The following is a 16,933-nucleotide window of genomic DNA, read 5'->3' as shown; positions in this document are numbered from 1 at the left end:
CACGATTTCAGGAGTTATTTAATGCGATATTTCTTCTCTGGTGAACTTCAGTACTGAACTTTGTAATTCTCTAATCTTTATATCTCACTTATTTACCACCTTTACCCATTCTCAGGCACAGAACTGTCAGCACTCTGAACAGAAAATTACAAACAGCTTTTTCCATGATATTCCACATCCAATTCACCCTCACGGGGAAATATTTTTCCCTAACCTCCACTCCAAACCTACTCTCTGTCAGCTCAGTGTCACCTGCAGATGTGCTGAGGGTCAATATCCCCTTATTTTCCTCAAGGTCAAGTCTGTTCTTAGAAAAATTTGAAATTAACTTTCCATACCCATCAAAGGTTGCTATTTTTGTGCCGTGCATTCCCTCACTCGCAGGTAGTGGGTTCAAAGAAAGATTTGCTCAAGTTCAGTATCTTTTTCCTACATCATTGCTTTGAAAAGGAATAACTACAAGGGTTTGGGTTTTTTTCTTATGCTTCAAACAGGCAGATAAAAGTGAGCAGGAAAATTAAAATATGACATGAGTTCCTAGGATGTAAAACAAAGATCCAGCTGACCTCTTTATCTGAGCACTTCTTAGACGTCCCTTTATGAAGGCAGAAACAACCCCCACTAATTATCCTTCTTTCCAGAGCATTAAAAGAAAACCTGATAGTTATTCCACAGAAGTATTTCCTCACTCCAAAATACGATGCACATGAAGCCACTGTTGTGAGTCTGCTGGCATGACTTGAATATTTGGGATATTTGAGTATTTCAGTTGCTTTACACGCTGGGAATGACTCGTTATCGCTGCCCACAATAATTCTCTTCCCTCCCAGAAGATTTCCAAGCAGCTCTCTGGCTCCAAAGGCAGGAACCACCCAGCAAAAGGGTGCAGAAGTCCCTCACTGAGTTCTTCACAGGCTTAAAGACTTAAATAAACTTTGAAAGTCAACCTGTAACCTCCAAAATGACTATAATTGTTGAATTTCACGCTCACACTCTTCATGCTCCACACTCCAACACTTCACTGAACCCAAAACGCTCACCTGAACCCCAAACTCCTTTCTCAAAGTCATGGATTTTTGTCTTTATGGATTTGAAATGCCCTGATTTTGGAATGCCAGCATTCAAGGTGTGTTAATGACTCGGAATTGTGACAGCTGCTGTAGAAACCAGCCCTTGGCTCCAGCACAGCCCCATTAAGCATCCATCAGAAACTACTCTGCATTTGCTCATTTATTACTCCTGCATGGCCCAAGGGGGGAAAAGGGGGAACAGCAAGACTTTCTTCCTCTGAAGCAAAATCATAAGCCACTTACTTATCCTAATGTCACGATTCCCACTGTTTATCTGCATGATAATTAGGAAAATGAGAAGTAATGAGGTTTATTTATTTATTTATAAGCGTGATTTGAATTCAAATATCTCTAAAAAAATAGATACCGCAGTATCTTATTATGTTATCACAGGGGTGGATTTTCCAAACTCAACTAAATTACTGAAAGTAATGAGACAAGAAATATTATTATCTTCTTTTGCTTCACCCCAAATTTACATTGACAAATTTCTCCCATATCACTCCTGTGTGAAATTTTTTACAGCACTGACAGCTGAAAGCCATTTCTGCTTTCAAAATTAAAGTTTTGTTGGCTACCCATTGAAATCGGGTTTTGTTTCAAGTGGGCGGTGCCTCTTTGTCTTTAAATCTTTACATTACTTACGTTATTCAAAATTTATTTTTGTTTTCCAGATTCCCCAAACACCCAACTGTACACACAAACACCATCAGCATGATGTTGAATTTCCAGCTCCAAACTCCCCTGCACTTTGCAGGGCTGAGTGCAATTAAAGACCCTCAGCCTTAAGAGGATTGGGCTATCAGGAGAATAATTCTTAGTACTGAACTAAAAGGATGTTTTAACATCCCAAATTTATTAAGCCTTAAACTCTTCCTTTCTTTAAAAAAAAAAGGAGGCAGAGTAGTTTTTCCTCCAGGCACATCGTGGTACAGTTACCACAGAACAGATCATATAACACTCGATAGGACTGAAAAATTTCTTAAAATTTGTAAAAATACCCCTAAAATCTACAGACTTCACCATGACATTCCACTTTTTGCCTCATCCTCTCCCTGAAATATCCTTTTTAATTGTTTGTGTACAATATTTTAGCTATATTGGCACCTATTGCTACAGCACTTGAGCACCTCAATATATTCCAGACAGACAATGATATGAAAAGATATTAAAAAGATATTTAAAAACCCCTTAAACACCTTAAAACCTTTTATCTTAGAAAAGACATTTTAAAAACAAAAAAAACTTGTATTACATCTAAAAATGACTTTCCTCAGGTTCTTCTCCAACCCGCGCAAACCAAGTGAGCTCAGCCACTGCGGAAAGCAGCAGTAAAACAAACCGCGTGATTTCCACACCTCTGTCCCCCAAAACACCTAAATCTGGCAATTCCACCCAAAATGAGGACAACCAGAGCACTGGAAAGGGAATATATCCCTACCCAAAACCAGCTTGATCTGAGAGCAAGGAAATATTGACTAGAAGTCAGAGTAGGAGATGCTCAGGCGATTGTTTTGGTGAGCGGAGGAGCCGCGGCCGCGTCGCGCTCCGGTGTCGAAGGAACGCGTTTTAATCCCTGGCGTGCGTTTGTAGCGTGTCATGTACAAGGACAAGCCTTGACAAGGCTCTGATGTGGTTTTTGTAGTGTCACACAACTGGCAGGGTCTACACGCTCCAAAGGCCCACAAGTAATCAAAAGGAGCCTGGTTTGGAATATTTATACACCAAGAACGGGATTTAAAACGTTCCTCTCGTGCTCCCTCCAGGGCAGAAACAAGACTGGGCCCTGAAAGAGGGAAGGTGTGTGGAAAAAGGGATTATTAGCCTTATTTTTTGCCCATGCATGACAAGGAATGATGATATTCATTTGGGGAGATAGCACGGCAATTTTGTTACTGTTCAATAAAAAGGGAGTAGCACGAACAAATTGGTTAATGAATGAGGGAGGAGAGAGCAGAGTATTATGCAGTGAATCTATAAAAATGAACTCAATTTGAATTCAACCCAAAGAACAAATTGATGGAGCAGCAGGCTTTGTAAAGCACTAGATCTTCATCTGAATGCCGAAATAACACAGTGATTAATTTTGCTTCAGTCAAATATCTTGGGGTTTGCTATATAAGAATTAAAAAATAACATGCTTTAAATGCTGCTTGACTATCAAAACACATTCTCCATTCAAAAAGAAAGCTTAAAGAGAATAAATGTTCCTTCTCTGTACTTTACTTGCCTTCAAAATTCTCATTTTACCGTGGTTTTCCTGTCTGTCAAACTTTGACACCGAGGGAAAAAAAAAGCCATTAACTGTTACATAGAAAAATTATTAAAAAAATACATCTATAACATGTTGCCAAGTGAAATGCTGAAGGAAGGAGAAAATTATTTCTATTGTTCCACTGAAACAAATATCTTGAATGTCAGCATGGACGTTGTAAAGGGACAGAAGAGAGAGCCAGGAAAAGGCAACTTGTGGTTCCCAGACCCTTAATAGCAATTTCAGAGAGGAAATAAAACATTTATTTACCAGTTTATGTGACAAATCATACTGGGATTCCAACTGGCACCACCACAGGCTGCTTTAAATGTTTTTTACCGTTTTCCTCTATCAAGGTGGAGGGAAAACTGTTCATTTATTAATTTTAGACATCAAATGGGCCTTCAGTTCTTCAAGGCCAGGTAAGAAAATCGCTCATGATTTGTAAATAAATGACAGGCAGCCCCTTTTCTTACTGGGGAGAAAATTATCAACTTTATTTGCCTAGCAAGAGCTTCTTGCTCACACAGTAGTTTCACATCACCTGTTTAAGAGCCCTTAAAAGACCTGAATTTCCATCCCAAACCTTTTAGTGCTGCAGTAGAAATGCCAAAAAAGAGGGAGAGGAAGAAGGAATTTGTGCCAGGAGAGGCATAAACCAAAGGAGCAATATTCTGTTTATTCCAAGGAATGTGAGTGCAGTCAGTGCAGTAGAATGTGTACATGCCAAATATGAATGTCTTGCTCTTTGTATCCCACTTCCTTCTCTAAAAATCAACCAAGAGATTATTTACTATTATTTATTTCCCCCAAAACAAAACACACAAAAAATGATAGATGCCATCCTCAATATTCCAAAACACCTTCTTCTTCCTGTCTTCTGTGTCAGGAACAACCAAACCCAGGTTCCTTTTGCCCACAGCAAAAAGAGCTTTTGCTGCAACGAAGCTGCTGCTTCTCAGCCATAAAAACATCACAAAGATAACCATGTGTACGGGACCAAATAAGATTTTATGAGTGAAACTCCCCAGATCTCTACATTCAACGAGGTTTCATGAAAAATTTCTACTTTCTAAATTATAAAACTGAGGAACAAGAGACAAAATAACTGTCAGTAGATTTAATTTTGTACCATTTGCTTCCCAAACCTTAAATCTCGTGTTCAAGTATCAGACTTCAGTATTTTACTGCCATAAATTGTGAATTACAGTCTCTGCTCGTGCTTACTTCTCCAAAAGCCCTCCCTGCACCAAGCAATCCTGTTTTGCCTCAGGCTGTGTAGTTTACCTCAAATTATTTCAGAATCATCTAAAAAGATTCATTTTTCTATTAAAATGATGAATGAGCTAAATGAGGTATGTAATAAATACTGCAGGTTTGTAAACAGACTTTTCTCCTGAGAACTAATGCCTTAACTCATTTAATTCTTCCCCCTGGTATCTCCTGGTGAAGTCATCCTTAAAATACGGTTTGTCCAGGCCTGGTTGGAAAAGAGCAGGAAGGGTCAGGATTTAATCTGTTTATGGAAAATAGGAAACGTCCTCATGACAAAATTAATGAATTGACGACAGGAAAAATAAATGCAGCCCCAAAGGGGAGGTCACTGCCCAGCACAAACTGGGACCAGTCACCCCAGGGTGATGGGGAAAACACCAAACCAGTTCAGGCACAGAGGAGCAAAAGATTCCATTTTAATAACCTGTATTCAATTATGATAACAGGTCAGATTTCCTCCTCACATAACTCAACACACTTCAGCTCTGATATGGCCAGGAATGTGTTTTGTCTATTGATTTCAGGGCTCAGAGAAGTAAAAGAACTTCACGTCTCAAATAGGATTTTGCTAGGGAAAAAAATATCCAATAATCTGATTATCACAGTGACCTAAAGTTCAAAAAAAAAAAGTGCTTTTTAATATAAAGATACTTCTACCACATTGATTTTTTTCTTTTTGAGCGAGGAATTTTTTGATGGAACTTCTTGTGCAGAAAATAATTTACAAAACAATGAGATTCCTCAGCACCAACAGATTTCACTCTCAAACAGGTGCTTCAATGAAAGCCTGGAACAACACATGGGCAAATAGATATAATTACATTAGTATGGATACAGACTTCTAATGATAGCAATAATCAAATTTTAATGTTCTGGTTACAGCACATGAACAGAACAATATTTCTGTGCCTCTTCAAAGGGAAATGAGACTTTAATGTCATTGGCAGCTCAATAAAACCATTTTCTAACATACAGGCTCCTAATGACAACTCGTTTCAGTCCAGACAGAGGAGCAAATGTGTTCACAGTAAACTCCAGGTCATTATCAGGAGATGGAAATACAACAGGTCCTCTGCACTTTGGATAATATTGATTTTCTACCCCCTATTCTCCTCGTCTCACCCTGACTTTCAGAATGACTCAAGTGATGGAATATCAATAAACTATTTATGGCAAAGCCACCACATTGAAAGCCCAACTCAACTAGGCCCAATTTTTAGATTTGCAGCAAAAATCTCCAATAATAAATATGGCAGAGAACAGGTCTAAGTGAAATAATGTAACAAAAGTATTCTTGGTGCCATCATAAGGACCTACAGCCTCACCCTTTACTGCAGAGAACCACATCACCATCAAAATTCCTTATGGCTGGGCTGAAATAAAAGATTTTATTTATTCTGAAACCCTTTTTCAAGAGGGATGGGCAGGAAAAAAAATCATATCCACACTAAGAGTGTGTGGAAAAAAAGAAGTATTTTTAACCAGCTGCAATTCTTGACTTTGAGCACGTGATACACTTTGTCCTTTGGTGAAATCACAGAGATGCTTTGCAAATGCCACATCTCCAAAGTGAGGAAAGCTAAAGGCACAAAACCACCTCGTTTGGAGGCAAGGCCAGCTCCAGCAGTTCTCATTCTGCCCCCCTGACAATTGCCCTCCAAGCATACCCCACAATTTCCTCGATGGAGATGGTTTTGGAGTTGGGAGAAAGCAGATTGGCTGCATTTGGAAAGGGCTTCAGGGTGGGTCTGTGAAGTGTTTTCCTCAGTTCATGTCTGTGCTGACATGACAGGAAAGGAGAATCACAGAGAAGAAAATGAAAGAATTCTTCACCCACCCCTGATGTACTGGGAGCCCTGGAACAGCTGAGGAAACAGGGGGGGCAAGCAGAGGGGGAAAAAATGGATAATCTTGGAATTACAGAATGGTTTGGGTTTGAAGGGATCTGAAAAATCATCTCATTCCACCCTCTGCCACGGGCAGGGACAGCTGCTGCTATCCCAGGCTGCTCCAAGCTCCATCCTTGGACACTTCAGGGATGGAGCAGCCACAGCTTCTCTGGGAAAACTCCCCACCCTCATTCTTCCCAGGCTCAGCTCGTTCCACGATCAAATATCCCAGAGACAGAGGTGAGGGAGAAGCCAGAGGAGATCCAAGACCTCCCCAGCACCTGGAGAACATCACTTTTCCAAGACACAACCCCAAATCTGTGGGATAAGGAAAGCCAGGCTGTGCCCAAAATACTCGCAGGCAGTGGAATTTAAAGGATTGCTAAAGGAATCGACAGCTGCCTTAATTTCTGCTGAGTTAAGCACTGAGAGTTGATTAAATCCTCACACTGACGCCACAAGGGATTTCCAGGGTTTGGATCATGGTCTGGAAATTCCACTCTGAACAATAATTTCTACTTTTGCTGGCACAAATGTCAGAATTACTGCTTTGCAAACCTTTGAATCGCCCCAAAATCAGTTTTTGCAGGAGCTGACATCCCACCAGCCCCCCTGAACTGAGGGCACTTCCTGGGACACAGCACTGAAGTACTTCAGCTATTAACACATCATTTCATCCTTTTATTTCCCCTCATTTGTATAAAGAGCTAATTCTAACTTTTGGGATGTTAACACTCCAAATTTCTTCCTTCTGAGATTAGAAGCAGCAGCTGGTACTAAAATTCTCAAGAATGGGAAATATGACTTCATTTTACATCTATTTATTAAAACCTGAATTAGCACCCTTTACAAAGGAAAACTCAAATTCTTCTTTTATCACCATAATTTCTTTTCCTTTGCAATATTTGAACAATTTAGCAGCAGCAAAGGAATTTATTTTGCTACTGACACTTCAGGAACATTTGTTTTTCTCCAAGAAGAGTCTGACAAATCAAATCTGGGCTCCATAAAACACAAACCTGCTGTAGCAGTTTACTAGAACACAGAATTCCTCACAGTACCTGACAAAGGATACAGAGAAATACATTTCTGATTTTGAATTCAGCTTTGATACAGGAAATAAATGCACAGGTAGGGGAAGCAAAGAAGCCAAAGAATTAAAATATGACCAATTACAGGAAAATAAAGGTGCTGACTTATAGGAAGGTGAGAATTACTCAATATTTTCATATTTAAGGAAACAAACAGACAAAAACCTTCTTGATATTTTGTAATCTTAAGAGTACACGCTTCAAAGAATGAACAAGCTGCAGTGGAAATGGCAAATCTGCAGTGGTGATAACAAACCTGCACCCAAGAACCACCAGATATTTCCAGATTTCACAGATGGAACCAGGAAAATTGATCAAAACCAAGATGACACAACTGCTAACTTTGATATTCTGAAGCAAGTGAAAATTAACCAGCAAACTAACTAACTAAAGCAGTTTCATATCCATAATAAGGAATTTCTCAAGCATTTGGCTGAAGAGAAATCCAGGTTGTCCTTCCCAAAATCACCACAACAGGGAAAGATTCAAACCCCCAGTAATTATGCAAATAATAGTCTCCATTATAAATCTTCACCTCCTCATTAGCTCCAGGCCACAAAACCCTTATCTCTCCCACACAATATTAAGAATTTAAGGATTTAAGGCATATAACTAAGGCTGTACCTTGGTCAAAATTCCTTTCAATTCTCCTTTGTTACCATGTTTTAAAATGACTTAATATGAAACATTTGTTTATAACACTGAAATTATTCTTCAACAATAACGTCACCACAGAGGTGAAAAAGAACCCAGAAATGGCAGGAAAAGATACCAACACTGAGGTGGAATTGGTTTGCTTCTAAATTGGGATTTGGAAAAATAACATCAACATCAGATTTGAACTCCCACAGCACAGATGAAGCTATTGCATATTGAAGTGATTGATTACTAAAATACCAACACATAAACCTTAAAAACTTTGGATTTTACTTCAGATTTAGAGGGCCCAACAAATATTTATGTTGCTGCTGCCGTAAGTAATTCCCATTTATTTTCATGGCAATGCTCACATTAAGTATTTTAAATTTTTTGCCTTGAAAATACCAATTTCCTTAAAATATACTTTAAATTTCCTTAAAATATACTCAAGTATATTTTTAAGGCATATTTCCACCTCAGTCAATAATGATTATTGTTAGAAAGAAGAGTCAATAGAGACTCACTACAGCAAGCAAACACTCTATAAAGGAAGTTATAAATCTGTCAGACATTTGAAATGGACTCAACTGTATAATGTCAGTTTTCTGAGGAAAACAGCCAACCCTATGTTCCAATTTCCTTCTCAGGAAGGTTTGATACATCAGCTTTAATGAGAGGTGATCCTTTTAAACAGAATTTTTCACTGAGCTGGTTCCAGAGTTGGAAACAAGCAGCAAAACTCCTTAAAAGAGGGATATTAGACCACAATAAAATGACACGCTGCTACCTAGACACGGAAAAAAACCCGAAATAACGAGATCTGCTCTCTCCTCTTTTACCAACAGGCCTGAGGAGAGAGCTGCATGGAAAATCTGTGATTTCTGTAAAAGCCTGAGGACTCACAAAGCGCTGAGCCTTCTGCCGCTCCTCCTCCGTGGCCGCTCTCTCACGAAGGATGGCTCGGGTCAGGTGCTCGTTTGAGGAGATCCTCTCCCGTTCCAGGAGTTTGCCAAACTCATCCCGAATGTACATTTGTTCTTGTTTCAACCTACAGGAGGTGCAGGGAGATTTTTAGGCTGAGAGAAATTTCAAAATCTACTTTCCAAATGTAGCTTCGCAGTAGAGCAGTCGCTTCAAAAGCTGGCACAGAAATGCTTTTTGTTCTTGGCTTCTTAAGACACTTAAATACAAATATTCACTAAAAGAATCCAGAAGTTTATTTCAGAATGAAGTATCAAAATCTGAATATGCAAAAGTTAAAAGAATTGACATCACTGTTCATTAAATCATATAAATTACAACTGATTCAATTAAATATATATTTTAAGTAAGATGCAATGAACTCTGTTGGTTTGCTTGGTTTTTGTCTGGTTTTATGGAACCATTTCTCCAGGAAAATCCTTTTCCCAGCAGCCAGTGGGCACCCAATTTCCACCTAAAAGCTTTCCTGCACTGGGGAAGTGTTTTCCTCCCTCTAAACACAACATGAACCCAAGGATTTCATCCATTTCCCAAACTCCACCATCAACCTTTGCCAGCAATTTGAGAGGAGGAGAGAAAACAATTACTGAACTTGTTGCAACGGAGTTAATAGAGGCAACTTCAGGCCCAGAAATTTCTCAATATTTACACGTCACAAGCCATAAATAGATTTGAAACCTTCAATGGAGTACTTGAGACAAGCACACCGTGTCTCATTTTCATGGAAACAACTCGGAAATCGCTCGGTGAATAAACCTGGTGTGTTGTGACACCGAGCACGGAACTCCGAGCAGTAATGGAGCTGTGAAACACTGGGTTTCAAATAGATTTTTTTTTTATTTTTTTGAGAGAGAGTGATGGAGAGGAAGCTTCAATATTCACAGTGCATTTATCTGTTGTCAAGGGAGCTCTGGAGAACAAATCCTAATGAGTCGGGTCACTTTGTAAAAGGTACCAGCATTAGAGTACATTAGATTCTTCCCTGGGGAATACATTTAAGTGAGGTAGGGAGGAAAAAAGACAATTACAAGATGTATTACTTCAGTGCTCCAAACCCTCTGAAATGCAGCAACCAACTGGGAATCTTTATAAAAGTTTATTAAGCTGCATCTTCAATTACTCCAGGAAAAAAAAGAAAAAAAAAAAAAAAAAAAGTCAGATTATGCAGACATGGACCAAATTCCATTAAGTGATTTCCCAAGGTCCCCCAAATTACTCCAGCAGGATTGATATAACAAATCCTTCATACAATCATAACAATCCTTCATACAGCACAGTCAAAACATGCTGGTTGTCTTTTGGATTGGAGAAATCATGTTTTGTCTAAAAAGGAAAAAAGTGTCAAAATAGTAGTCTCAGCAACTTTTCCTGGTGAGCAACAGAGAGAGAGAGAGCATTTAATGCTTCCAAGACTGAAGGAAGATCCTTCCTCATCCTTCTTGGATTTGACCTCCTGCAAGTGGTTTTCCTTTAAAAATGTCTCTTCTTTATGCTGCTGTACATAGCAGAGTAATTAAAAGATATGAAATATACTTTACACATAAAATAGTTGAAAAATCCAGCCAAAAGTTCCCACAGGATAAACTCTGAAAAATTAAAAAACAAAAAAAAAAAAAACCTCACAAACAAAAAAACCTTCCGAAAAAACAAAACAAAACAACCCCACAATGCTCAGATATTTACATTTAATTCTTCTTTACATCAAATTTGACCTTCTTCCTAATCTCCCATTTAAATCTAGATCAAGACACTCAGGTCACCTCAGTCAAGGAAAAGCCATTTTACTGTTTGGTTTTCTCCTCCCTTCCCCTTCCTTGCAGGGTGTTCTACCATAAAAGAAAATGACATTATTTCATTACCAAGCTATCAGAAGCATATGACAGGCCAAAAAGGAACTTTTTTTCTATCCAAGACTGGTCCTGGCAGGACCTTCAAGCAAAAATTTCAAGTCTTTTTTATCAACTCTCACCCTCATTTGTGTCAGCGGGATCACACAACACGACGACTTCAATTCCTCAAGCATCCACCCAACCTTCATTTAGGGCAATTTTCACTCACAAAACCAAATTCCTAAACAGCCATCTCAACTGATTGAAATTCAGCAGAGTTTTTAACAAAATAAGCAGGATTTTGAAGTCATTTTCATTTATTTGAGTTCCGTAATTGGGTGGCTTGTAGGAGCTTAATGAAACAAACACGCGGCCGATCCCGCTGATCGCAAACATTCGCCTGCACCAACCTCCAGAAGGTTTTTTTCCTTGGCATTGCAAATTCATTTTCCTGGTATTCAGCATGTACTGAATAAAGGCAAACATCAGCTGGATCTACAGTAATAAATTAGATGATTATCTAGGCAAAAGTAAAAAAAAATAAAAATATATATATAATATATATATAATAGTAAAATAGAGAGAGGCACCTCTGCAATTTGTGAGGAGTTACACAGCACAACTTGTCACTACCTCAGGAATTCCACGGGAATTTTTCAAGTGACATTTTTAATTACAGCAGAGATAAAGGCTCAAGATAATGGTTCTTGTGCTTGAACACAGAACTCCAGACAACAGAGAGTGTTACACTGATCATTTATACAGAAAGGATGTTAAAAAAGCTGCTGAAGCAGCAGAAAAGGCTGCTGGCTATACATTTTCCCCACACAATTGATATTTTTTTGAATAAAATCCTTCTAAATAATTATGAAATACTGCTTTAAGAAGTGTGGAGTGGCTGATTTAATGAAGTGTGGCATGCAAGGCAATCACTTCTCATGGTGCTATTGGAAAACACACATAAAGCATTAAGAAGCAGCTCCAGTTAAAGTCGGCGTTAACACTTGACAATATTTCATTTCTCAACTGCTTTATAGCACACAACCAACACAAAAAAAGCAACAATTCCTGCCTTTCCCCAGCACTGTCGTTGAGAACTTCAACGCTCTTAACTTAATGCTGTGAAGAAAATTTATGTATCTGTGGTTTTTTTGTAAGAGGATGGGTAAATCCTGATAAACCAATCACCCAGGATTTAGGGATCTCAGAAGATTTATTCCTGTCAGAGGGGCATAACAAGAATTTTACAATTTTTGTTATCACATTGTCGTATTTAGGCTCCACTGTAAGACAAATTTTTGACTGTTTTAGTCCTGAAGACACTTTAATCAAAATAATGTCTGCAGTACATTCCACCTCTAAATCAGATTTGGCTCACACTGAACACAAAAAGCCACCACGTCACCTCGAGGAGCAATCGCACAACAACAAGCAAAAAGAGTTCTGGAAGACACTCCCAGATATTAAAAAAAATACATAAATATAAAAATATTTGTTTGTTTGTTTATAAATAAATAAATAGCCTTTTTTTGTTAATTTCAGTTTTTTGAGATGTGGGCAGTAGGTACAGAAATCAAATGTGATCAAACCACCCATTCCAACCTTCTCTCCAGCAGAGCTTCAGACCAAAGGGAAAATACTTCACCAAAATAATATTTCTGCTTCTTCATTCCATCTTTTTATTACTCTCTTTTCTTTCTGAAGAGCAGGGAATGTGGAATTTTAGTGGCATTTGTTATTATACAACTTTTGAACTATGAATGTCCTACATGTAAGATTCAGCAAAAGAGAATTTACCTGTAAATTAATCAAATATTTCAGAGCATTATCTAAAACAGACTGAAATGTTTAACCCACATCTCTAAAAATCAAATAATAACAACATAATAACACAAAGAAAAATGAGGAAAAATAATTTCTCAATTAAGTAATGACTTAAAATTAATAACTGACAACCATCATATCAAGTCCAACAAAATAAAAGAAGCCAAATATAGAACTAGCTCCACTTTCCAATTAGAAATTAGAATTTGAAAGACAGAAATAGAAATTTAAGACCCGAACAAGAAAGCATCTCTGAGGGCCAAGGAGTTTTCTGTATCACAAGAAATATAAAAATTCACTCTAAAAAAAAAGATTGCTAAAACTTTATTGCACTCCAAGTAGTTTCCATCCTTTTCAAATCTAGTTTTTAATTAAGTTCAAGAAAAGCCAATTGTTAATTTTGCCATGTGGATTTATGGCCCAGGACTCTCCTCATGCCCAGCACGACCCCTGTTAGCCACAATAACAAGATGAGTAATTTAATTCTAAATCCACAAGAACTCCCCCTTTTGTTTACTTCAAAATATCCATTTCTGTTGTTCTTGAAAAACACCTGCAGATGTTAATTAAGAAAAAAGCACCTTTTAATTCAGAGACAACAGCAACATACTGAGAAAAGCTGAAAAATATTAGTTTTGTGCTTTGATGGCCACTTCACAGTTTATTCTACATTAATCAAGAACCCACAGAAATCCAAAACTGGCAAACAATACTCTTAGAGAAATACAGTGATTTGTCATTTCCAGCCCTTATTTTCAAATATTGGAAATTTATTACACTATCAAAGCCTAAGTATTTCCTTTTTGCCATTTTTTCGGGGCAGTGATTACTTTATCACTGCCAGTTGTTTTATCTTTATTACAGTCTCCAAGCTCCACAATCTGATGGATCTGTGGCTTTCCACGATAAACTCACTCAAGCCTAAAGCATGAGCCGTGTCATTTTCCATTACTTCCAACCCAGCAAAAATCAAAATATTCCCTGTTCCAAAGTCCACTGTCAGGAAAATCATCCTGTCCTCTATGAATCAGGGAAAAATTTAATGAGGTATCATTCAACATGGAACCCAAAACTTACTCCAGCTGCAGATAAGATACAACATGAGGAGGATTCATGAGGTTTTCTGCTTTCTTGGACCCCCAACAAGCTCCTTAATTCCTCCTGACAGACTCGCAGAAGATCACAAAATGTTTTGAGCAATGTGTTTAGGCCACGTTGCAATATTAATGAGTGAATAATGTTTGTGAGTGCTGAGTTTCAATATTTCATGAGCAGAACTCAGGATGTGCCACGGAAAGCCAGCGTTGGAAATCACCGCAGCTGACGAGGGATTTGAAAGGATGTGAGAGACGTCAGGAAAACATCTCCAGGCTGAGCTGAGGTCTGAGAGGTGTGAAATGGAGATTTCCCCGACTCCATTTCACCTGTCTGCAAAGTCGGAGAAATTACCTCAAGTTCATCTGATTTTACAAACGTGTAACTAAGGACAGAAACAGGGAAACAAATTATCTGAAAGGTCAAGGCTCAGAAAACACAAGAAAGTTCCTCAAAACTGAAGTTTCTACCACTGTTCACTCATTAAAAAAATTATTCTCCACTCACACAAGACTTTGCACAGCACAGGTGGTAGGAGTTGTTTTAGTAGGAACCACATTGCTAACAACTGTTCTAAAATTTCACATTTAAACCTTTCAGATCACGCAAATATTAACAGAAAATACCATTTTTCTGCACCTGAAAGCCATGGTGTCAAAAGGACATTTTGCCTTCAAATTTTTGGTGCTTCTGTTGGTCAGCCTGGAGAAAAGAAGGCTCAGGGGGGATCTTCTGGGTCTCTTCTGGGGGGGATTTGGGATCTAATCCCAGGGAACAGGAGGAGAGGGAACAGCGTCAAGCTGTGCCAGGGGGGTTTTAACTTGGATACTGGGAAAATTTCTTCATGGAAAGGGTTATCCAGCCCTGGCACAGCTGCCCAGGGAGTGCTGGAGTTCCCATCCCTGGATGGATTTAAACAACTTAAAGATGTTGAACATGGTTTAGTGGTGGCTTGGCAGTGCTGGATTAATGACTGGACTCAATCGTTAAGGAATTTCCAACCTAAAAGATTCCGTAATTTCAAGACTCCAAACCCAAAATGCTGAATCTTTAAAATCATGGGAATATGAACTCAAAAAGGATCATGCAGCTCATCAAACCCAGATTTATCATCATTTCATGAGGCCTTAGTGCAAAGCCAGTCAAATGTGATGGCAGAGACCCAAATTGGCCCCACTTTACCCACCAGAACCAGCACCATTAAAACTCTCTGACAAATCCATCACAGCAGACCAAGAGCTCTCGTGACTCCAGCACAGGCAGAAGAGGGAAGGGATCTCACTTCTGAGCAATTATGCTTGAACTTCACGTTATTATATTTAATGAGAACTCCATCTCTTTATTCCATATCCACTTCTTCCTCAGGGTGACTGCTCCCCCTTAACATTTGCCATACATGCATATAAATGAGCCCTTGATTGGTTATACACGGTACTGAGAACTGTGAAGTGATTCCAGCACTGATCCCTGAGCTGCCAGTGACCTTTTCCCATCCCAATAACTCCTTCCTCATCTTTCCTCCATCCCACACTGTCACACAACTCCCACAGCAGTTTGGGACAGGTTTGAGAGCGACAAGGAGGGCAAGGGATCAGGGGATTCTGATCTTTCTTTAGGCTGAACTCCTACCTGCAGTTCTGTGTCCAGCTCTGGGACCCTCAATGGCAGAACGAGGAGCTGCTGGGGAGATTCCAGAGGAATCCACGGAGCTGCTCCAGGGCTGGAGCCCCTCTGCTCTGGAGCCAGGCTGGGAGAGCTGGGAATGTTCTCCTGGAGATGAGAAGGCTCCTGGGAGAGCTTCCAGCACATTCCAGGGCCTAAAGGGGCTCCAGGAGAGCTGGAGAGGGACTGGGGACAAGGCCTGGAGGGACAGGACACAGGGAATGGCTTCCACTGCCAGAAGGCAGGGATGGATGGGATCTGGGGAAGGAATTCCAGGCTGGGAGGGTGGGCAGGCCCTGGGTACCAAGAGAAGCTGTAGCTCCCCTGGATCCCTGAAGTGTCCAAGGTCAGGTTGGACTTTGGGGCTTGGAGCAGCCTGGGATAGTGGAAGGTGTCCCTGGCCCTGTGGAATGCGATGCTCTTGAAGGTCCCTCCCAAGCCAAACCATCCCATGATTCTGTGATTCCATGATGTCTGTTCTCAAACCCAAGAAAACACTGAAAATACAAATTTTAAAAGCATTTTCCACCTTGTCCCACGTAACCATCGCTGCCTCAGTTACCCCTATTTCAAACACCAGAGCTGTCACATCACACAAACAGTCCAAGCCACACCATCCAGCACAACACCCTCATTATCCCCTTCCCTTTCCCAGCTGCCTCCCAACCCCAGCCTAACATCTGTCACTGGAACAATCCCTGCTAATGGCCACGTGATTTTATCTGCCAGTCCTTGATCAGAAGATCCAAGACGCTCATTTCAAAATTCAGTTATCTACCCAACTTACTCCAATTAATTCAATTTCTCAACAGCGTGGACAGCTTGTGAACACTGAGAGCAACAAGGACAGTGACTCTTGTCAGTGGTTGAGTTTTCTTGGAGATTCCTGAGTTGTGGGGGTGTTTTTGAGGCAGTGTTTGGTGTCAGAAGGAGGAGGGGTGAGTAGAAAGGGGGGCAGGTTGTTTGAGGGGATTTTTAATTACACTCCATAAAGCCACTGCTTTTAAAATATGTACATTAAGATCAGCATTATGTAGAGACAAAATGGATTAGCAAATTCCCACCTTTATGCCAGAGGCAAGCGGACAGCCCGAGCAGGAATTGTAAAACTGTTTTACATAATTTGTGTATGTTTAGCTAGCCATATAACTCCACTTGAAATTACTTTCCAACTTAATATCCTTCCCCTTGGGATCTGCAAAAGCAGTCCTGGAATTATGACAACATTAATTATCCCTTAAAATGAAGAGACAGTTGGAAAAATTTTTATTAGTATCATTATTATTATTATTATTATTTTTAAGTGTTTCTCTGCTGCTCATTT

The 16,933-nt window shown here is 39.5% G+C and overlaps 1 protein-coding gene across 3 annotated transcripts in view; it reads right to left on the bottom strand.

The window, feature by feature from the left end:
* Nucleotides 1-16,933, bottom strand: part of LOC131592839 (MICOS complex subunit MIC19-like) — a 125,057-nt gene that overhangs the window by 81,628 nt on the left and 26,496 nt on the right. For all 3 annotated transcript variants that reach the window (XM_058864651.1, XM_058864652.1, XM_058864653.1), the window contains exon 4: nt 9,122-9,266. In XM_058864651.1, the coding sequence (XP_058720634.1) occupies nt 9,122-9,266 (145 nt within the window). The remainder of the gene's footprint in view (nt 1-9,121; nt 9,267-16,933) is intronic.

Source organism: Poecile atricapillus, chromosome Z (genome assembly GCF_030490865.1).
Source record: "Poecile atricapillus isolate bPoeAtr1 chromosome Z, bPoeAtr1.hap1, whole genome shotgun sequence".
Taxonomy (NCBI): domain Eukaryota; kingdom Metazoa; phylum Chordata; class Aves; order Passeriformes; family Paridae; genus Poecile; species Poecile atricapillus.
This window is presented reverse-complemented; position numbering and strand designations above follow the sequence as displayed.